General features: G+C 39.2%; 3 protein-coding genes across 3 annotated transcripts in view; 2 read left to right on the top strand and 1 right to left on the bottom strand.

Moving 5' to 3' along the window:
- SLC39A6 (solute carrier family 39 member 6) overlaps positions 1 to 13792 on the top strand; it is a 20727-nt gene extending 6935 nt beyond the window's left edge. The window contains exons 7-10 of the mRNA XM_032688265.1: positions 657 to 1034; positions 5885 to 5965; positions 8399 to 8589; positions 9348 to 13792. Coding sequence (XP_032544156.1) covers positions 657 to 1034; positions 5885 to 5965; positions 8399 to 8589; positions 9348 to 9500 — 803 coding nt within the window. The 3' untranslated portion in view covers positions 9501 to 13792. The remainder of the gene's footprint in view (positions 1 to 656; positions 1035 to 5884; positions 5966 to 8398; positions 8590 to 9347) is intronic.
- Positions 13793 to 14041: 249 nt separating this feature from the next.
- On the top strand, positions 14042 to 21189 carry ABITRAM (actin binding transcription modulator). Its single transcript, XM_032681547.1, has 6 exons — positions 14042 to 14109; positions 14190 to 14241; positions 16506 to 16635; positions 17368 to 17444; positions 17516 to 17585; positions 17653 to 21189. The coding sequence occupies exons 1-6, from the start codon at positions 14046 to 14048 to the stop codon at positions 17779 to 17781; spliced, it is 522 nt and encodes a 173-aa protein (XP_032537438.1). The 5' UTR covers positions 14042 to 14045; the 3' UTR covers positions 17782 to 21189.
- CTNNAL1 (catenin alpha like 1) overlaps positions 17599 to 23163 on the bottom strand; it is a 59677-nt gene continuing 54112 nt past the window's right edge. The window contains 5 exon segments of the mRNA XM_032681560.1: positions 17599 to 19168; positions 19275 to 19358; positions 21635 to 21754; positions 21890 to 21946; positions 22751 to 22805. Coding sequence (XP_032537451.1) covers positions 19007 to 19168; positions 19275 to 19358; positions 21635 to 21754; positions 21890 to 21946; positions 22751 to 22805 — 478 coding nt within the window. The 3' untranslated portion in view covers positions 17599 to 19006.

The raw sequence follows: 23163 nt of genomic DNA on the forward strand, positions 1-23163 counted from the left end.
AAGAATTTTGCAAGTTTTAGGAGTTAGTTAAAATAATTAACCTTAGTGTGCCTTGATGTCTCTATGAGGATCTCTCATGGTCTGTGTTGATGACTTTATTTCTGCGTGTTTATTTTTCAGGCGTAAAACCAAAGTGCATATATTTATATGAAATACAGGAGTTTCCAAAATTATCTGTAACGTAATCCTCTTCTGTGTCCTTATTCTTCAGCCCTAAGATGAATAAATGGCACATGCTTTTCAGATACTTGGTCCTTCTGAAACAATTGAACTAACAGCCTTCATACTGTGAAACTGGGACTTGCAGCCTTATGCTGTTGTGTTTAAATTGCACTGGGTCTTAGATTAAAAGCTTTTTTACCTTTTAGGAAGCATTTGTGGCCATAATGTAAGGGCTGTTTCAGCAGTTGGGGACAGAAACTAAAAGTTTTTCTTATTTTGAACTACTGGGAATTATCTCTGAAAACTGATTAAAGAAAATAAGTTGTGGAAACCCTTAAAAATAAAATTTGTGGTGCAAGAACCTACCTTATCAGTCTTATCTTCTAGACTAACTGGTTTGTTCTTTACCACATCACATGTTCAACTTGTTTGTTTGTTTCTTCCTAGGTGTTTTTAAAAATGTATAACATTTATACTCTGGGTTTTTGTAACAGGGCCTGAGGGCTATCTAGGGACAGACTCTCAAGATCCATCAGCCTTCATGTCTCAGCAGCCAACTGTACAAGAGGAGGAAGAAGTGATGATAGCTCATTCTCATCAGGAGGAGGTTGATAATGAATATGTGTCCAGGGGCTGTAGAAACAAATGCCATTCTCACTTACACGATACTCTAGGACAGACAGATCATCTTAGTCACCATCACCATGACTACCATCATATTCTGCATCACCATCACCACCAGAACCATCATCCCCACAGTCACAGTCAGCGCTACTCACGTGAAGAACTGAAGGACGCGGGGATAGCAACTCTGGCATGGATGGTGATTATGGGAGATGGACTACACAACTTTAGTGATGGGCTAGCAATTGGTAAGTGTTAACTTGGACTCTGCAGCTTTGTTATATGTGAAGACGGTGAAGTCTTGCTGTCACTTATCTATAAGGAATGTAGCTCATTAATCTGTGAAGCCTAAACTGCTATCCAATAGCATCTCTGAATAAGAAAAATCTCCAGTTTAGCAACATGGAGGTCAGTTAGAAATGAAACAGAAATTATGTGCTTACAGCTATGTTTCTTTAGGAAATCCATAAACTTTGCTATATTTTCTACTTTTAGCAAAGTTAAAGCTAACATTTTTCAAAACTAAAGGTAGGCTTATAAAACAGTATTTAGGACTGACTTTTTATTTCAAAACCTGCAGGTGCTCCACAGTTTTTTTTAATCCTAATTATTTTTATGACAAGCTTGTATGTTTTTTTTACTTCAGTCAATCCACTAGTGTCATTGGCTTCTTTACTTCTTTTTCTCTTCCATCTTCACTTGTTACGCAGCAAGGTCAGGTTCTATACTTGGCATATCTGTCTTCTGGGCCCTGGTTACATGTCATGTGTAAGTTCCCCTAGAGCACTGGTGAGTAGGGAGATGGGGCCCTGGTTTCAATCTGCTTTAGCCTGAAGTGTACCCAAATGGATTAGGCAATATATATGTGTGATTGCTGTGCTGTGGGAGGTAGGCATGCATTCATTTTTGCTGTAAAATTAATTTGGTCCAAATCATTGCATTCTTCAGAGTGCTTTTACGCTTTTCCATAGCAGTCATGTCACATCCAGATTTTCAGATCTTACCATCCCCTAAAGAGCAGCATTGCAGTTCTTCCTAGTGCTTGTACTGACCTTCCAGAGAAGATCTATGCTGCTTTTTGTATCCTAGGAGTGTGTGAGTAGGACAGTAGTTAGCCATTACCTGTCAGAAACATGATTCATGGAGAAGATACCAATGAAGTCACTGTATGTTGCCTTTATGCAGATTTTTGGATTAAGAATACCTATATCAATTGTAGCATTAACAGTTGGACTTTATCTTAGGTCTTTTGCAACTTAACTACTTCTGGAATCATAGAATCATTTTTCTTCAGATGCTCAGTGTACTGCCCTCAGTCTCTCTTCTTGGAAAAGGTTTTAAAAAAATTTTATTTTCTTAAACAGCGGTCGGTCATAATCTACTCAGAATCTTGTTCCTAAAGTTGAGCTTAATAGTCCATTTTTTAAAAAATTTAAAATTGTATAAACAGTTATTTTATCTGTAAACAAAACATGTATCTTTTTGTTCATGTCCCTATTCTTCCCTTAACATGTTGTAGTTGCTCAGTCTTTTTTGCTAATGCTTCAGTGAAAATATTTCTTTATCACAAAAATAATAGGTTGAATATTTTGGTTTGGACTTCTGTCTGGGAAGTCAGGTTTGGGGATTGTAATTTTTTCTAGGAGAGCTAGACTACTGGTATTTTGAATTTAAACAGTTAAAGTAAGTTACAAAAGTGAAGTCAAATCAGTAATCTTCAGTTCTTATGCTAATCTTTTCTGATCTTGACTTTTGTATTTAAGACTAATCTTTACAGGTATTGGATTCATTTCCAGCTTGTTTAGGATACTGGGGGCAGTTCAGCAGTATCAGTCTTTCTGTAAATTTTATTGTAGGACAAGTTCATTCTTGTTTGAGGAGAAAACCCAATAATAACTATTTTTTCACAGCAGTATTTGCAGTTGTTCAGATTCAGTCAATTCCAAGTATAATGTGAAAAGAGACTTTCTTATTTAATCTCATTTTTGATGAAAGTGGAAGCATGAAATGTAAATTTCTGAGCAGATCAGTAGTGAAAATGTGGTAGAAGGAAGATTTGCATACAAATGACACAGAATCAATTAACCTCCTGGCATTAGGGAGATTTGAGAAGGAGTTATGACTTTATAGTTATGAAGGGAAAAGTATGAGAAAGGTTAATAAAGGCTTATTGAAAGGGAGAGCAATAGCTTTTAGAAGTCCTGCTGTGTAGCTTGTTCAGGCTAATGGAAATATGGGTTTCTTTCAGTTCTGTATGTGCTTAAAAGTATTATGGAAAAACATCAGTTTGATGGTGTCGTGAAAATGCTACTTGTATAGTATCTTACCTGTATTTAAAAGATGTGAATGCGTCTGTAAAGATAGCTTTAGCCACCATAACCCTTCATTTAAGTTCATTCACTCTGTGAATTGTTATTCATGATTTCCATCAGTTACTTCTTTCCTCAGATCTGTTCTGCTAATTATGTAGGCACAAGTTTTAGAAGTGCTTATTTTTTTATTAGAGCATGGAACAGTTGCATCTGACTCATTTGTACAAAACCATCATCTGTGATTTGGACTTTTCTGTGTAACTGCAACTAAATAAGTAAAATGCAGAACCCTATTTTTACACTAGTCTTGCATATAAATTTTTTTCCTTCAGCTTTTGAAAGAAGTGATGTCTTTAAAGTGTATTTTAAGATACCAATGATGCTTCTAAATCAACTTATTGATAAGGGATAGTGCCAGATTTGTTAACGTCATCTTCAGTTTGTTGACGTTTCAAGGCTTCTTTTTAGCAGTGAAAAAGTAAAAATAGATATTTTTATATAAACTTGTACTTTGGTTACTTCTTACTTTTCCTTCTTGAACTTTGTAAGAATTAAGTTTACTGTGGTCTTGTCTAAAGCTCCAGTGCTTGATGTGTCCCCACTGCCCCCCAGCTTAGTGCCATCTGCAAATTTGCTCTTGGTGCCGTCTGTTTCATCCAGATCATTAGTGAAGCCACTGAAGAAAATTAGTTGCAGTTTTTGTCCTGGTGAGCTCTACTTCTCACTAGCCAGCCATCCAGCCCTGTTAGCTCAGCATTCGAGCCAGTGTGCAAGCTCATGTTTCCTCTTTGCCCAGATGAGACTGGCTGTAAGAGATAGCGTCAGAAATCCCACTAAAGTCAAGTTCTGTTACATTCACTGCTGTCACTGTCTCTGTAGTCAGTTATTTCCTCAAGCTGGATGAAGCATCTGGAGAGGGATTTGAAGAGGATATTCAGCATGATCTTTCCAGGAACTCAGATGGTGCTGACTGTTCCCTAAGTCCTGTTCTTTGCCTTTCTTAAAGATGGGAATAATGTTATCCTTTTCTCAGAGTTCCACCAGGGCCTTCCATAGCCATGGTTCTCCACAGACTTGTGGAGACTCCACAAGTCTGCAGCTGCAGCTTTGTAGTCACACTGGTCAACTCTGTCAGCGCCCTTGAGTGTGAGTCCCATCCTGGCATGTGTATGAGTGTTTCCAGTTTTTTCTACATATCGCTCAACTGTTGCTTGTGTGGTTTGCTGTGCCTTTGGATGGTGTTGGGATCTGGCTTTGCCAATGAGGACTGAGAGGAAGGCTGTGCTGATGCTTTGCTCTTTTTATGTCTACTGCTTGTTTCCCTTCCTGATCTGTCAACAGACCTGAATTTTTCCTGAATCTTGTTTCTCAGCTAGCATTCTTGTAGAACTGTTTCTTGTTATCCTTGGTGTCTTGTTAGTTTTAGCTCCAGCTGGGCTTCAGTCTTCCTCCTTTTTGTTCCACTGCTTTTAACTTCCCTGTTGCCAGTCTTTGTTCTATTTCTTGTGTGCTTCTCTTTTGAGTCTTAATTCATTAAGACACACTGCTTAGCTGGGCATGTTGTCTGTGAGTGTTCCTGCACCAGCCACCTCTTCTGGGCACTCTTTCCCTTTTGACTGATTCCCAGGGTATTCTGCACTGCAATTCCTTAAAGAATTCAGAGTCTGCTTTGTTAAAGTCTGGAGTCCTAATTTTGCTTCCTCCTTTCCCAGTCTCCTTCTGTATCCTTAACTCAGTTACCTCATGCTCTCCAGATGTCGTTTTTTTCCTTGGTTTGGTGCAGTAGCATCAATTAGAAGGCTAATCCTGGCTGGCTTTTCTGTCATTTGTATTGAGGAAAGCATTAGCAATACAATTAAGGGCCATCTTAGATTGTGTGCCCAGTACTGTTACCTTCACAGCTGAAAAATCTTCTGTGAATGGTGATGTCCTGTGTTCACAGGTAGCCTTAGCCACCACCTTTTCTTGGTTAGGTGGTTAGTGAGCAGTACTCCTGGCTCTCTTGTGTGCCAGCTACTGTGTCATGGCCTTGTGGCTCTTTAATTGCTTATTGGCAGCACCTTGTTTGCTGGCAGGCTGCTGGTAGCAGCTGAAGAGGAAGCTGTATGTGGTTCTGCACGCTGGGGGAGGCTCTCCATGCAGCTGGGGACCTCCCATGCTGTGTGTGAGCTGTGGTTCAGCTCTGCAGCTCTGCAGTGTGCTGTGTCCTCCTCGACTGTTGCCAAATAAGAAAAATGGCAAGCAAAAGGAGAAACAGAGAAAACTAGAAAGATGGGGACTGTTGGAATAATTTAAGGAGTTTTTGTGTTTTTTTCTTTCTTCCACTTAAAGTGTAGTAGTTTGCTTATATTCAAGCTGCCTAGAATTCAGTCTTTGACTGTTGATTTCGTGTGGCTTACCCAGCATCTCTTACTGTTGAATTGACTTTCCTTTTTCAGGTGTTGACTCTCAGATGTAGTTGAACTCCTTCTCTTTGTATCTTAAAAAAAAAAGTATTTATTGCATTTTTTGGGAAGGGTTATGTTGTGGAAAGGTATTAGTTCAGAAATAAGATAGTGAAATGTGGTTTACTTTACTTGGAAGATTCTGAAGGAGAATTTTGAAACCTATGAATTGTAAACAACACTTCAGTTAAAGTTTAAATACTTCCACAAACAGAAGAATAACTTGAGTGAAACTAATATGTCCTAATATGATATAAGCATGTGCAACGATGCTTCTGCACTTGATGTCTAAATATGCAGTAATCTTTTGTTCACACCTTTTTTTTTCCTGTCTCTTCATAGGAGCAGCCTTTACTGAAGGGTTATCTAGTGGTTTAAGCACTTCTGTGGCTGTGTTTTGCCATGAATTACCTCATGAGCTAGGTAAGACCCCAGTATTTCCGTATACTGCATGTATATGTTCTTAAAGGTGCATATAGGAGAATAAGTGATTTTATTTTGTGTCTCTGTAAAATTTGATCAGCAAACTTCATCTGTGTCAGGTTGTCTGTTCAAGAAGACTTTTAATTTACTTAAAGATGTTTCTAAACATTTCTTAATTGAAATCATCTTTCTTTTAAAAATCTAAATATTTCTGCTACTTTGTTTAAAACTCTGCCTCTTGCAGTTACTTACAGCTTGTTCTGTCTAGTTTAGTTGTAGTTTTTACTCTCCTTGTATTTAAGTTGTGAATTGCCAGGAGGATGCATGACAGAATTTGCCTTTCTCACATCTCTCTTTAATTTTATTCTTGTGCTTGTGCTGTTAAAAGAAGGTCATGATTAGTCAAACTACTTTCCGCATAACATTTGCTGCTTTTTCATTAAGTTTTGCAAAGAACTGCTGTAACTCTAAATTAAACTTGAAACTACTTAGAAATGTTTCCTAGAAATAATTTGTCTTTCAAGCTTAAGTGATTTAAATTCATGTGCTGTCCCATGAGATATTATTTTCGTGTTTTACAATATAAGTTCAGTATTTGGCCCTTTTACGGGGCAGCTTGTGGGAACAGGGCAGATCTGCTTAGTTTAACCCGAGATGAAACTGATCTTCCCAATTGTCAAATCATTTTGAATGTACAACTGGTGTTTATTTCTTAGCCGTCATAGTCACAGTCATACTGGGTGTATAGAATGAAGAAAGAAAAGTTTGCTTGCACTTTAAGGTTTAATTCCCTAGAGAGCAAGAACATTCAGTTTCATTTAAAGGAGCTTGTAAACCAGTATGTGTAAACATCAAACTCTATATTAAACAGTTTGATATATTTGTGCAGTAATGTTATACAGAAATAGTTATTCTGGGGAAAACATACCTGATTTTATGACTTGGGAGGAGTTGAGTCTTGTTCATATTAATCATGGAATCTTGTATTAATTACATGTATTAAAAGTTGTTAGTTCAGATATACAAAGTAAATTCATGTTATGAATCTGATAGTTTTAGATTCAGCTGTTCTGTTGGGCTTGAAAATAAGAAAAATCTTCTAAAGTTTAAATCATACTTCTTTAATCAGCACAGAAAACTTGATAAGAAATACCTTCTTTAGCAGAGGACATGAAGTGGCATAGGAATATCGAAACAAATGGGACTAGCTGAAGTTAGCTGGGATTAAAATTGAATCATTGTTGTTAATGCTAAACAATGTTTATAATATACCAGTTCATCTTATCGGCAGTATCTTGTAGGAAAAGCTGTTGTAACAAATTACTCAACTCAGCTTTGAAGATCACTTTTGTTTGTTTGTTTACTTTAACTGGAGATAATTTATATAAGCTTCTGTTACTCTGGTTTAGAAAAAAATCTGTTTGGAATTACAGGAAATCTGTTTCTGGCTGGGGGCCTATCATTTCTTCAAGTAAAATTAAGACACTAAGGATCATTTACAGAAATTAACAAAGAAATTATTTAAAAATTTATGAAAAGACTTAAAGGACAAACAGTAGTTACAGGATAATAAATGGAATAATCACCATTGCTTTATGCAGTCGATTGGGAATATTTTATTTTAGGGACTTCTTTAGAATGCTCATGCATATCAAGTACTGCAACATTTTACAGTGGTGGTTTAAATGCAAACTACACTAAGATATAAAGCTCTTAAAGAACATCCAAAGCAGGGCTATGAAGATGGTGAAGGGCCTTGAACGGAAGCCATACAAGGAGCAGCTGAGGTGACTTGGTCTGTTCAGCCTGGAGGAGATTGAGGGAGACCTCCTAGCTGTCTACAGCTTCCTCGTGAGGGGAAGAGGAGGGGCAGTGATCTCTTCTCTGGTGACCAGTGAGAGGACCTGAGGGAGTGGCCTGAAGTTCTATTATGGGAGGTTTATGTTGGATGTTAGGAAAAGGTTCTTCACCTAGAGGGTTATTAGGTACTGGAACAGGCACCCCAGGGAAGTTGTCACAGCACCAAGCTTGACAGAGTTCAAGAAGTGTTTGGACAATGCTCTCAGGCGCATGGTGTGCTTCTTGAGGCTGTTCTGGGCATGGCCAGGAATTGGACTTCCATGATCCTTGTGGGTCCCTTCTAACTCAGGTTATTCTGTGATTCAGTGCAAAGTTGCTTCTTCCAAAACTCCTAAAACTTTAAGGTTATAAACTTACAGTGTTTGCTGCTGTGTTTGTTTGCTGTGCTTCGTGTGCACCCTTTAATTTTCTGTCCCCCAGTGATTTCTAATTTTATGAAGGAAAAAGAATAAGACAACAGCATAGACAGAGCTTAGTAATCTTGTAAGTAAGAGAACTGTAAGTAAGAAAATACTACAATAATTACCTGAGAGTGAAAACTTTGGGGTTTTTTTTTTCCTTCCCCTGTTGTAGGAGATTTTGCTGTACTTCTAAAAGCTGGTATGACTGTCAAGCAAGCTGTGCTTTATAACGCTCTGTCTGCTATGCTGGCCTATCTTGGGATGGCGACTGGGATCCTTATTGGTCATTATGCAGACAATGTCTCAATGTGGATATTTGCACTTACTGCTGGCTTGTTCATGTACGTGGCTCTTGTGGATATGGTAAGTGGCTAGACTTACTTGAATTTTATATAACACAGTTAAAGAATTAATGCTAATTTTTTCATCTCAAATTCTTCCATCTTTTCTCCCTCGATTAACTTTCTCTGTGCTTGGAGGTGCTAATGAGTGTAAGTGCTCAGTTAAATGTTAATGTGAAAGTGCCTTTATTCAGATTACTGTAGGAACAGGCTCTGTTTTCCCCTTAGCTGTTAAACAGAAGCAGTTAACAGCAGAGGTGAAGAATTTTCTGCGACAGTGGCCAGTATTGCCAGTAAGACTGCAAGTTGCACACTATCAGCACCACCAAATTTGCTCCAACTTTTCCATGAAATCATTACTGCTTCTTGACATGAAGACAGATATTTTTTAAAAATGTATATTGTACCTCCAGAAGTATGTTTGTACAAAGTGGATATTTGTGAAAGCTCAACTGTCATTTTAAGAATAAAACTCTTGGCTCAGTCAAATCACTTATTAAATAATCATATCCCAAGTCAATGGTTGACTTAAGACATCAGCATAATTATCATGAAAACAATAATTAGAACATTACTGGTTCTCTCCGTCTGTAAATATGAAAGTAGCCTCTCACAGTGTTGTCTATGTTGAGTAGCACCTAATTGAAGAAGCAATATTAATGCAGTCGACAAGAAGAACTAGAGGAGTAAGACTCCTCCACCTTGTGCCTCATGGTTGAAGAACTGGGTTTGAAGTAATTGTTTGTTTTGAAGGCATTTAACATTTTCATGTTTGTTTAGGTACCTGAAATGCTCCACAATGATGCCAGTGATCATGGATGTAGCCGGTGGGGATACTTCCTGTTACAGAATGCTGGGATTCTCTTGGGTTTCGGGATAATGCTGCTTATCTCAGTGTTTGAACATAAGATTGTATTCAGGATAAACCTGTAATCCTGGCTGCCAGAAAGACAGCTCGGTGTTAAATTATAACTAGTAGGGTTTTTTTTCTATTAAACTCCTTATTGGAGAGGTACATTTGATATAGACTAGATATTTTTATTGGTGTGCTTTGTTGTTAAGCCCTTTCCTCCCTTCTCCCCAGATAGAAAAGAACACTGTAAAGTTTTGGGTTTTTTTACTTGGGATTTAGCATTGCTTATGGTACTGTGGAAAGTGGTACTTAGTAAAACACGGTTAAAGTGCCAAATCGGTATTATCTTTGGGGTTAGGTTGGTTTTTTTACTAAACTTATTTACTGTATGTAATTATATGTAATGTTTTTTTACTTCAACGGTTTGGTTGGTTTAGAGAGGTAAAACAACAGTGGTTTTTATTTTAGCACAATCAAAATCAGTGGATACAAATCACAGTGAACAGTGTGAAATGAGAAAAAGATGAAATGGTTAGCATGTGTTTATATTGGTAGACATTCATCTTTTCATCCACCTAGTTTATAGGGATTTGCAGTGATGGTGCTCTTAACAGCTTGTGGATTCCCTGTGTCTTATTCCAGTTGGTTTCTACTCCACACAAATTAATATGAAATAATGTTCTAAGTGTTTGCATCAAATGTTTTACTTGTTTCATCCCTTCTGATACCAGTTGCTTTTCACTGATTTGTCAAATCAGCAACAAAAGTACAGCTATGAAATTGTAAAAGTATGGCTCTAAAATATGTGAATTTCATTAAAAAGGCTTTAAAACCAGTGCTATATCCCACTTATATTGCCTGAAATGACACAGGTGTATTAAACCTGTTTTATATTAAAGGGAGGAGTGGTACAGGCTGAGCTAAAAGTCATTTACTATAACAGCTTCCTGAAGTAAAGTGTTGGTTTACTTTGGGAAAATGAGCTGAGTGGGAGAGCTGCCTACTTCTAGTTCAGTATGATTGCACACAAACTTTTGCTCACAAAGCAGTTATATTCTTTGCAAGAACTAAGGCTGAAAAATACAAAATACCAAAATTTCTTTGACAGCACATCTAGGGAAGTAGCATGTTAAGAATAATAAGTGTAGACTTAACTATGTGGTTTGAACTTAATATTTTTCACGACCCTGAATGTAACTGAAGGAAGAAGGCTGAAAAAACCAGTAGCAAAATAAATAAATTCTGCATTTGCAGGGAAGGTGAATGTTAGACAACTTTTGTTTGATAACTAACTAATAGAATTATAGTATTTTACTAGCTAGCTTTAAAAATCCCAGAAATATAACAATTAGAACTTATTCCTGATCCACTGCTTCAAATCATGAGCTGAATAAGAAGCTTGGATACCACGGAAGTGTTTAATGATACCTGATGGGTTGAAACAGTCTGGTCTGTCATACAATGGAAGCCAAAACCTATTCTATCACCTCAAAAATAGATGTTTTCAATTAATTGAGTGGTTTGAGAGTTTTTTATTAGTTGAGAAATGAGTTTCACAGGAGTTTTTGCAGCCAATGGAATATTAGCTTCTTCTCCTCCTTCAGTCTTTTCTGAGGTTAAAAAGATTGAGGTTTAATCTTCTGCCCACAGTGATGAAATGCTGTTCAGTGCCTCCTTTGAAGCCAGGGGATTGAGAAAGGCGTACTTCCTTCAGCACTGCTAATGCATCCTGAAAGCAGCACTAAGCTATGATGAGGTCTTACCACCTCCCCTATATCTGCACGTGTAGGAACCCATGTGTCTCTGCTTGGTGAGCAGTTGTTTGGAGAGAAGAACAGAATTCCCTTTTGGAAGCACTCATTTTCCTCCTCCTAACGTAACTTTTCATCACTTGAAGCTACTCTGGTGTTGGGCTTTCATCTTTAGTAAGAACACTTACAAAATGTAGGTGCATTATCTCCCTTCATCAAGCAGTTTACATTTCTGTATGTCTTCTGTTCTATGCTATTGCATTTGGATTAAGCCTCTGGACTTTTGTTAGAAGCACACCTCTGAACAGAGGAGTTGTGCCATGGTACAGCAGCCATCTGCTATGTTTTTATAGCATCTCCTTGATCACCCATCCTGTGCTGTCTTTACTCCTTTCTTAGCAGTCATATTCTAGTGTTCCCAAGCTTGAATTAGTAGTATTTATAAGTATGATGAAAAATGGATATATATCTACTCATTGCTTCTGCATCTTCCATGCACTTAAACTGATAGCTTATTTGAACTCTCAGAAGAGAAGGTAACCTGGTTTTTTCAATCTTAACTCTGATGATAATTCCACCCTTTCTTCTATGTTCATTTAACTTCAGAGTAGCTAAACTCTGCATTAAACCCACCTGCTGATCTTCATCTTTCCCTTTCCACCTCTAGTGCTTGAATACCATAATCTTTGGCTCATCAAAAGCTGTTTCATTTCTGCTGTCACCACCTCCCTTTTAGAAAAACAGATCCAAACAACCATGCTGACACCCATGCTGACACACATACACACACTAAAGCTGTCAAATGGAATTTTTTCATGCCTTTTCCTATACTGACCTCCAATCTTGGCAGTCCCACCTCATTCCAGATCTCTCAAAATATAGCTGCTTTTCCCCTGGAGGTGTTCCTGATATCTCTCTATTGGAGCTGAATGTATGATTCTTTGGGGTGATCTGATTTCACCCTGACCTGTCTAAACAAGTCTTGCCTTTGCTAGGGTAATAGTGCTGGTCACCATCAGTGCTGATGTGCCTCAGTTTGTGCTCCGGTACTGCTCCTCATGGGCAACACATATTCCTGAGGAAAAAAAAGTCAGCAAGACTTGTCCCTTCCTTTCCTCCAGACATCTCATTGTGACCGTTCTGCATGATGCAGTTTCTGGGATGCAGCCTCACTGTGTCCTAGCAGGCTTTGTAGGGCTTGGGCACTGTGTTTACCCAAGGTGTGGTAAACCACCACAAATACCGTGCACTTCAGCCCATGGGGCTTTCACCTTCTGTCCTGCACTCTCAGCTGCTACAGAAATTGGGCATGCTCCACCTCTGTGGTCCTGAGGGATTTCAGACTTGGATGAGCTCAGTTTGCTTTGAATTTTTTACTAGCCTACAACCATAATAGCTGCCAGTTCAGCTGGACTTCTGTTGTTCACGTACTGGATATGACACAGGAAGCAGACATGTGGCCCAATGTTGCTCAAGAGACTTTAAGATCAGTGACTAAATGATGGAGATAAATCTACACATTTCAGACAGTGTTTCCAGTGGATTCTTGGCTGTTTTTTGATGTGACCAACTGACATTAAAATATCTGCATATCAAAACGCATTGCTAATGTAACAATATGAAAAATGAATGGCCTTTAGAGCATGTGGGTAGAAATGTCCTTAACCTAAAAAACAAGCATATTCCACCTCTTTAATGATTGATGGAGAGATGTCCCTGACAGACAGCTGTCCAAATTAGTAATTGAGAGAAGACTGTAGACTGAAACTTGCTGTAGGTTTGTACCAGCAAGATGTCAAAAGGTTGTTTGGTTGGTTTTTTGTTTTGGGTTGGTTTGTTTTGTTGTTGTTTTATTATCAGCCTTATAAAGTAGAATCTGCATCTGTTGCAATGTACTCATGTTGAAAATATTCGTGGTTTGGCCAACCGATGGGGCAGAGCCTCTAAGCAGCCCTTTTATGCATATATTTTTCTGCAGCAGTTTGTAATGTGCCTGCCTATTCTGACTGATAAATGGAAGTGTCTGTTTTGTGTATCTGTCTATAGCTTAATTATGGTACAGACCTTAATTTTATATGCTGTTACAGCTGCCTTTAGTGCCTGCGCTAGATGCGGGTAAATGGAATAGGCAAACAATGCTGGAATCAGTTGTTTGGGTTTTTGGTAACATGTTCTTCTAATAATTTTGGCCTGTATTTGTGCAGAAAAGGTGTCGTGTAGTTACTATGTGCAGCGAAAGTCAAAACAAAGGAGTGAAAGTTCTCACCTGCCTGGCCTGTCGGGTTCAGGCACTGGTACGGTTTCTCTGCTCCTTTGTGGCTATATGTGATGGCAGGTGTGTATTTATGTTTATCTAAAAGACAGCAAAGGCTTAAATGGAACTGAGAGGCTAAAATGGAATTCATCGAGGCTCTCCTGCTGCCTGAACTGAGACACCAGCACAACTAAAATTTCTGTGGAAAATGTGGCTCATTGTGTTTGTGTGCCAAAAGCAAGAAACAAAACGATGTTTTAATGAAATGTGCTGTTTACTTAAGGTACTTTTTTTGGCGTGTATAATATCATGACTGTTGCTGTTACCGTATTGCTGTGTGCTAGAGAAAATAAACCACTGAACCAAATGCTGGGTTTTGAGCGTTTTTCTCACTGACGTAGATGTGGCGAAAGATGCTACATCTTTCGTTTACCTTCTCGGGGCGGGGGGGGGGGGGGGGGGGGGGTGGGGGGAAAAAAAAAAAAAGGAAAAAGGGGAAAAAAAAATAAAATTGCATTTCCTTAGAGTTTCCCCTGCCGGGGAGAAGGAGGGGGCCGGGTTGGGGCCGCCCCTCTCTCCGTCATCGCGGCGCGCCGGCTGGGCGGGCCGGGATGGGCGGGATGGGGGCGCCGGCGGCGGGTCCGGGGGGAGCGGAGCGGTACTTTACGCGCTGGTACAAACCAGGTACCGCCGGGCTGGGGGAACCTGGGACCGGGGCCTGGGCGGCGACGGGGCAGTGACTGGTGTTTGTGCCCTTGTTGCAGACGTGAAGGGGCGGCCGTGCGAGGACTTCTGCGTGCTGCAGCACTCCAACAGGCGAGTGGGGCGGGGGGGCGTGGGGTCTGCCCTCTGCCCGCCGGGTTCTGACCCCCGGGAAGACTCTGGCCTGGCTTTCCATTCAGCAAGGGGAAGTGCCGCATTCTGCACCTGGGATGGGGCAACCCCGGATGTACGTACAGACCGGGGAATGAGATGCTGGAAAGCAGTGCCACGGAAAGGGACCTGGGGGTCCTGGTCGATGCCAAGTCGAATCTGAGGTAGCAGTGCCCTGGCAGCCAGGAGGGCCAATCGTGTCCTGGGGAGCATCAGGCAAAGCAGCCGGTCGAGTGGGGGGATTGTCTCGCTCGGCACTGGTGTGGCCTCACCTTGAATATTGTGTGCAGTTTTGGGCACCACAATGTAAGAAAGATATTAAGCTCTTAGAGAAAAGGTTCTGTACCTAGAGTGTGGTTGGGCACTGGAACAGGCTCCCCAGGGAAGTGGTCACGGCACCAAGCCCGACAAGAGTTCAAGAAGCATTTGGATGATAATCTCAGGCACATGGTGTGACTCCTAGGGATGGTCCTGTGCAGGGCCAGGAGTTGGTCTCCATGATCCTTGTGGGTCCCTTCCAACTCAGCATATTCTGTGATTTGTGTACTTTGGATGGTGAAGGCAAGATAGGAAAATGTCATGCATTGTTTCTGCTTGGCTGTAGCTGGATATCCATTTATTTGGAATAAATCAACCTGTGCCTGATTTGGAGTCTCATACCTTACCTCCCTCAGCAGCGGCCTGTTGGGGCATTGGGAGTGTTTCTGGGGTGTTTGGTCCCAGAGGGAAGAATAAAACCTAACTACTATCTACACAAAAACTGGCAGTGCCAATGGCTCGTGTTGAGGGAAGGTGAGGCCACATTTGTGTTCCCAGTGGGTTACCTGCTCCTGTTAAGAATTCAGAATAACAGGAAGAGCGTGGTTGGCACAGGGCAGAACCATTGCCTTGCTGCAGCCTTTTGGAGCTGGAGCTTCTCTGTGGCTGTTTTCTGCAGTTCTTTCTCATTCTTTCAAAACAAATCAGAGTGCCTGCAAATAAAAGGTGTGACAGCAACGGCAAGAAAGGCCACCCTTGCATATGTACTAAATATGTAGTTACTAGTCTCAGTTGTCTGATATAAACAGTACTTTAAATCCTACTGATGTGGGGGGAAAAGGAAATTAAAATTGTTCAAATGTCTATGAAGACTGTTTTGCTACTCTGAGTTGTGAAATATTGGCTTACACAGAAGCTTAGCCAAATGCTCTGTGAAGTATTTTACCCTTATTATGTGTGGGGCTGTAGCTCAGTTTGCTTTTTCTAGGCAGTATAAAATTCTGGGGGGATTTTTTTTTGTTTTGCAGAAGCAAATTCTCAGCTCCAACAGATGACTGTTCAAATAAATGATTTGCCACCTCCCCCTTAGAAAGAGGCTGGAGTGCAGAGGAGGTAGCTTTGCTGCTGGGGCATGCTGATGCATTCACCAGGATCCAGCTCCCTCTTGCGGGAGCTGCGCAGCCAGAACTCCTTGAGAGCGTGTGGAGATGGATGCAGCATCCACAGGGAAAGATCTGGTTCTGTGCCCTGGTTTCCTCTGCAGTCACTGTGCTGTTAATTCTGATCCTTACTGTAGGTTTTATGCTCCTCTTGAACAGAAAAGCTTCATCTCTCTTCATTTACTGGCAAGTTCTGGGCTCTCTATGCTTGTGCATTACTCATGGTTCTAGATCAGGGATAAAGACAGGCCGTCTCTTTAGCTTGGCTTGTCTCAAACTGTCCAGTTTCATGGCAAGAAATAACCCTCCTTTAGAAAAAGATGAAATGCAAGCAGCAGGTTAACTAAAGCCCAGATCACTGAAAGATTTATCTGCTCTAACTATTCACTACAAATGGCCTTTAGCTGTTCTGAGAAACATTGCCTTGCATTACATTTTGTGACAAAAATGTACTGTGCTCATACTTGTTTAAGTGAGTATCTACTTCAGCTATTAGCTGTCAAGTGAACAAAGTATGTTCCCACAGGGTACATCAACAGACAGAACAGCTCTAGCTTATTTAAAAGCAGTAGTTCTGTTTAAGTAAGAAGTGTAGTGCTTTTGATGATCCTGTCTAATATCTCAAAATGAAGCACCTTCTATGGGAGTTTTAGGTCAGAGTGCCGTTTTCATTTGGGGTGGCACAGCAGGCATCAAGTAAGATAGGCAGAGAAGGTTGTATAGCTTGCTTAGAGCAAAAGAGCATGGCTTCTCAAAACTATAGCATAATACTTTTATTTTTTTTTTCAGAATCTGTGTCATCACCTTGGCAGAAGCCCATCCTCTTCTTCAAAGTGGGAAAACAATTAAAAGTATTAATTACCAAATCAGTGCCAACTGTAGCAGACTTCAGAATAAGGTCTCTGGGAAGTCAAAAAGGGTATGGCTTTTTTCTTTCGTTAGTTTTCATTTTAATCTCTCATACTGCCTAAAACTTTCTGTCCTTTCTAGGATAGAAACCTAGGAGGTTACTTTTGTATTGTATTTTAAACCAGCCCCTCTACAGCTGAAGAATTTAGACTTCCTCAAGAGGTGCCTGTCTGGCTGTCCCAGCCCAGGCTTGGAGTGCTCCTACAGCACTGGTGGTTTCCAGTGTTGCTCAAACCCACTCACTTTTAGTAATTTTTTTTTTTTTTTTATCGTATACAGAGGGACATAAGCATCCCTGAAAAGACACAAATTTATTTCCAGGAAAATGCCAAGAATTTGGAGACTGCTGTTTTTCTCAAGCTAGTCTAGGTAGCAGATGGACCAGTTTAGTGTGTTTCATGGTGGATTTTTGAATGTGTAGTTTAACCTGCTTATACTGAAATCAGCCGTGCTGTTTCTTCCCTGATTTTAATCTGATCAAACTACAGGTCTGCTATTCTGCAAGAAACTTAATTATAACTCAATCTAGAAGCCCTTAACAAGCTTCTGTTTGATTTGTGCACATAACTAAGTTGGCATCTTCCCTTCTGTAGGGAAGCGCAGCTCTGTAACTTGCAATGACCTGTACTATCACACATCCTTGCTTTCTGAGAAGCTTACAAACTTATGTTGCTGATGGTAATACTTTTAAAAGCCCTGTGTCATTAAACTACATATATATTTATTTATTTTCCAAATGCAGGGAGCTCAGTTTTTAACAGAACTTGCCCCTCTGTGCAGGATATCTTCATCAGATGGAGAGGAATACACCATTTACAGGTAAGGTTTTTCCCTTTTTCTTCTTACCTTGACATACCATGCACATCTACTGAATCTAAACACTTTTGCAGTTGTATACGAGGGCGGCTGATAGAAGTGAATGAAAACATTCTCAGTAACCCCACTCTTCTGCAAGAAAAGGTAAGACACTTTCTTGCTTTTTATTTTTAACTTTTATTTCACTGCTTACTTCAGTCTTGCTTTACAGCCATCAACTGAGGGTTACATTGCAGTGGTTCTACCCAAATTTGAAGAAAGCAAGAGCATAACTCAAGGACTTCTGACGCAGAAGGAGTATGAGGAAGTTTTGTTGAAACGCCGTAATTCTTCTTCATGAAATCAATTCTACACTTATCATCTGTACTTGATACTAAACAAGCTACTTTTATTGTACACTGTGAGTTTTGTAGTATTGAAAGGCCTAGTGCCAGTTTTTAAAAGTGGAACTAAACTGCTTGATTCCTACAAGAATAAACCAGTTCAAATAGTTTGTATATTAAAATTTCCGTACTCTTTTTCTCTGAGTTCTAACACTACAAGTTCTTAAATAAGCTCAGAATGACATGTTGGAGTATTTATGTTCCACAATCAGTTTTGCTTAATGCAAGCCTAAAACATACAGAAAAATCATATGAGTTAGCTATCATCAAATTCAGCTAAACAAAAACAATATGGAGTTTGACTAAGGTGAATTGAAAATAAAAATGTAACAGAAGCGTAGGTACAAAGAGCAGATAAACTTGAAAATAAACATTTCACACCAGGTTGTATTTTCATGGCATCCTGAAGTCAAATAATGCCCTTTGTACAGAATTCTGTAACAATCAGTATCTATTTTCTTAAATTTTAAATGGTATAACGTCAAATCTGCATAATACTTCAGTGGTTCAACATGCAACTCAAATTCTCAGTAAATTTTAATAAAAAAGGAAGCAACAACTACCATCTACAAATAGAGAGGGTAACAGAAAAAGAATTTGAGTCAAGACTATCAGTGACTTAGAAATACCCTTTCGTAAAGATCAGTCATGTCATCAAGATTAAAATTCAGGGGTGCAGCTACTGAAAGAGGGTTTTTTTTCTAAAACTACTTCATTGCAGGTATAACTCGTAACTAAGATAACATTTCAGTGCTTCAGGCCACAGCTTTTCAGACTATATTCCTGATTCTGCTTTATCAAATATATAGACTGATATAGGCCAGAGATGAGTTTACAGACTTCAACAGTAGTGTTACATATGGCATATGCAGCACAAGCGTCTTTACATAAAATGTCTATTAGCAGCATCTTTGGGCTGAAACATCCAGTAAGACATTCATAAGCATTAATTACAAAATCGGTATCAGTGAGCATAGGAAAGGCATTCACATTATAAAAATACAGAAGATTTAACTAGTTGGTGTTGTAATAGCTAAGTAATGGGACATCTATTAGATGTGACAAAGGCCAACAGTTTCATTTCAAATTAACCTGGCTTGACTTTCCACAAATGAAAGCAATATTGAAAATTCAGGAAGTGTTATTTTCAAATGGGAGTTCCTGCATTTCTCAGTGCTATGATTACTTGCTCTCTAAAAACGTCATGTTTGTTACATGATTTTCTAAAGACTTAATGCCAAATGTCTCCGCTCTCCTTTCTGGAGTATGTGCATTTGTACCAGTTCGTATTCTGTCTTCTTTCCATGGTGGAGCAGGTTTAAGGCAACCATTTCCTGCTTTATTCTGTGTATATATAAAAAAAAGAATATTTCTTAAAAACAATCAACCAACCCCAACGAAACAAACCCCAAAGCCTATTTGAAGTAGTGCAGATGAACCAAATACTGACCTTTCTTAGCAATTTGAAGCAAAGTGGAAGAAGTTGGCATAATAGAGTCATCACATTCCTTGTTTTCAGAATGCATGCATCAACCTAAACAAGACAATTAACAGTAGAGCAAGACCACTCATTACTTGTGTTAGGCAGTTGTTTTCTGCATGAGATGGTAATCTACTTTGAGCTGGAATAAGTAATATTTGTCCTTCTGAAATCTCATGTAATCAAATGGGTTTGCCTACATTTTTATAAATTTCTCTATATAATACATGTAAAACAAGAGCATCCTTTCTGTTTAGCCAAGACTTGAGCTGTGATGCAGAAGGGAGTGACACACATCCGAAGAGAATGTGTAATTCTCTATTAACAATACAATATTAAACAGTAATAGGAGTTTCTCGGAAAGGAGCTCTTGTCATCTAAGTATGAATCATCACAGTTTTTCATGATTTTCCCTTCTGTTTTATGTCCTGTCAGCATGCTTTAGAAAGCCATGCATCATGAAAGCCTTACTTTGATGTGAATTACACTAAGAGTTGTCTTAAATCTTAGAGCATTTGAGTTCATGCCTCAAGTCTGACACTCAGCACAGATTATAAATTTGGGCCCTTTACAAACACTAATTTGAGAGCCTAGTACTGCTATGTAGTGATACATCACTGTATGAACAGACTGGAGTTCCCATTCAGTTTAGAGAGTGTAAAACAAACCAAGAGGTAGCCCCAAGGTGCTCAGTTTGGTTCTGAGTGGCTTGGACGCTCTATCTAGTTTTAGACCCTGCTGTAAAATTCTAACACCTTTTCCACAGCCAGTTGGAAACAAACATTCAGGTGCACAGAAGTCATATTGCTCACACTGATCATACTGCTGCTCAGGGATACTTCGGTTCTTCAAGAAACCTGACCTCCATTCCCCACTGACGTTTGCAAATCTACTTCTTGTGGTAATTAACAATGCTGAAACTTTCACGGCAGCTGCATAGGTATTTATTTATAGCAAATATGACTATTATCAGAAAAAATTCTGGGTAGTCTAGGGTACACTACCTGCCTACTGAGAAGCAAGCATGTATTTCAGAAATAGAGCCAGGGGGTTGGAATTTACATTTATATATATTTACATTTTTGTTAAGCATTAGTAACAACAGAATAACAATAATTATTACAGTGGTGGAAATACTGAAGTCCACAGTGAGGTATGCTTAATTACAGTCCTACTTCTCCGGATGAAATTCAAGTGGATGCAGTATTATTACTGCAATCTAGTGGATTGCAGTGTAATTATATGCAGTATTACTCCATCTCTTATTATTCTGCTGAAAATTCTCATTTGCAGCATGATAAAATCCAGTACTTCTCTTTTTCCTAGTGTGTAGGGTCAGGGGCATGTTGATAGAAGTTCTCTGAAAAAAGAATCTCAGCAGCAAAAAGAATACAAAGTAGTGGAAGCCTATGGACACCTTCCCACCTTTTAATTTTTCTTAAGTGCAGTCCAGGAAAATCATTGTCTTGGCAAACATTTCTGTAAACTCTTCCAGTAACAGTAATTTCAGTACTTTAAGCAATAGGAAGGAAAAAATATCCTATTACTTATTTTACTGATTCTTAGACTCAATAAGTCAATAAAAGCTCAGAGTAGGGAAACTGTTCCTTAAAACATTAATATCAATTATATGTCTGTGGCCACTGGGCCAATTACACAAAACTTGATATCCTATGATCCCTAAAAAAAATTCATATAAGCCTGTAGACTAATACCATCCAATATCCAAGTCATCCAATGACAGGCTTCCATGTATGCTGGGTGCCAGTGTACTGTATTTTGCCTCCTATCAAACAAACTCCCAGCATGAATGAGTGGATCAGGTGGATAAACCTCAGTGGATAAACCTCAGTGAAACCCTTCTCTGGTAGTAGGGAAAAAAAAATAAAAGGCCAGAAGACAACAGCACCCATGCTGGAGAGAATCCCTTCCTGAGACAAGGCAGTGCAGCAAATGGCTGGGACTAGTTATCAGTGAGGGGGTGTCCCAACAGACAAAACATCTTCAGCAAGGACAGCAGTTCTTATGGTTTTTCCTCTATTTTGCACATCAGCTGCTCAAAACATGTTAAGTGCAAAATAATACTTTTGTTCCTCTCCTATACAGGGAACAGCAACAGTGACATACTGCATAGCAGAAAAATGCTTGCTCAAAAGCACAAAATTTTGTACTTATTAATTTTTATGATCCTCTGTCAATCCAGAAGCCAATCAAGAAGTTCAGCTGTCATGAACTGTTCCATATTTTAACAGGAGCATAAATTAGTAAATTACTGCATTCCTAAACAAGTTAGGTATTGCTTTCAGGAATATATATAATTTTTACCTTACCTTTGTAAACGTAGCACTTTTTCCCTGAGCAGAAGCTTTCGCTGTTATCTGGAGCTGCCTGCACACAGAGATGAGTTTTTCAGCCTCCAACAGAAGCAAAGGCTTGTCATCCTCGTGTACCTGAAACATGGTTCAGGAAGACAAAACAACTCTGTGTTAAAGATTCCAACATAAAGTTAACGGAGGAGACAGCACAGCCAGCTTTTAAGCAGTGGTGTCATAAGCTGAATGGCTCTTTTAGAGGTCATACATCACCTGATCAGAAAAAGCATGAAGAGCTGAAGCAAGCTTCGTGCCCTCTGTGGCAAAAATCTGAAAGGAGGAGAAAGCATGAAAGAAAATTAACCACAATGGAAGTTTTATCTCATTGTTTTAATAGTGTGCTATAAAGTAAAAAGGTAGCAGGAAATACTTGTAATTGTTCTATATATTTATAATTCACAAGTCAGCAGTTTGCAGTGACTTCTGAAATAAAAAGCTACATTACAAACTGCCATCCTCCCAGATAAGCAAAGCTTAAAGGCTTTTCCTTTACATATAAAACCCCCCTGATTTCCAATTATTTTTTGCACTGTGGCAGCTCACAAATTTTTTGTGGGTAGATAACACCTGCTGTGTTTGTATATTGTCCTATCAAAGGTAACCAGTCTCCTGTTACACACAAGCATGCAGGCTGGACACAAGGAATCCACACATTCCTTCATTTGGTCCCTTCTTTCTGTTTGTATTATGCAATTTTTTACACCCTCTTTCTTTCCCAAGAAAACACTGCTGCTCAGACTAGGATCGAGCAGCACTATATAGTTAGCATTATAAGGGACTGAGCTACTACTAATGTATTGAAGTCCACTGATATTTGCCATATAATGCCATAATTGCTATTCTTCCTCCTATCTGGATGTAACACCTATGTATAATGAATGATGTCTCAAGCTACTACTGGAACACTGAAAGGTTTGCTTTCAGAAGGTATGTACCAGAGTTAGGCTGCTTAAAATCTACAGCTGCCAGTCAATTCATGGTACACTGTACTTATGTGTAAGGAATCAGAGACTTAAGTTCCAATTTGACCTTCACTCAGAGTGCCTACCTCCTGTTTTGTTTAAAACATATTACCTCTGCTTGATGAAATAAATCCTGAGTAGTTTTCAGAAGTCCTTCTCCTCTGTGGGAAATAAAGAAAGCAGAAGATATGCCATGTATAGACTGCAGATTATTTTGCCTGTTACTTGCGTAAGTTACAGTCTCACCACTGAATATTTAACAGTGCACACCACTGAACTATAAAATATCAGTCTTTTAGAAGATACTAGACACAACAATAACTTATTACAGGAACTGCGTTTCAAAATATTATACCAACACCTCAGTAGCTAGAGCACTATTGGGGAATTAGCAATGGCTCAGTTCTCTTAAACTGAACGAGAACAGAAATCCATGTCTCTGGCATACTGAGTATTATTGGACTAGTAGCTTAGAAGAAAAAAATCTCAACTCTTGCAAATAAAAACAAACCTAAAATCTTCAAG

The sequence above is a fragment of the Chiroxiphia lanceolata genome, chromosome 1, assembly GCF_009829145.1.
Source record: "Chiroxiphia lanceolata isolate bChiLan1 chromosome 1, bChiLan1.pri, whole genome shotgun sequence".
Taxonomy (NCBI): domain Eukaryota; kingdom Metazoa; phylum Chordata; class Aves; order Passeriformes; family Pipridae; genus Chiroxiphia; species Chiroxiphia lanceolata.

Coding starts and splice junctions, on each gene's coding strand:
- ABITRAM (XM_032681547.1), top strand. CDS start 14,046: ATGGGGGCGCCGGCGGCGGGTCCGGGGGGAGCGGAGCGGTACTTTACG. Junction 16,636..17,367: donor TCTCTGGGAAGTCAAAAAGG/GTATGGCTTTTT, acceptor TTCCAAATGCAG/GGAGCTCAGTTTTTAACAGA. Junction 17,586..17,652: donor CCACTCTTCTGCAAGAAAAG/GTAAGACACTTT, acceptor CTTGCTTTACAG/CCATCAACTGAGGGTTACAT.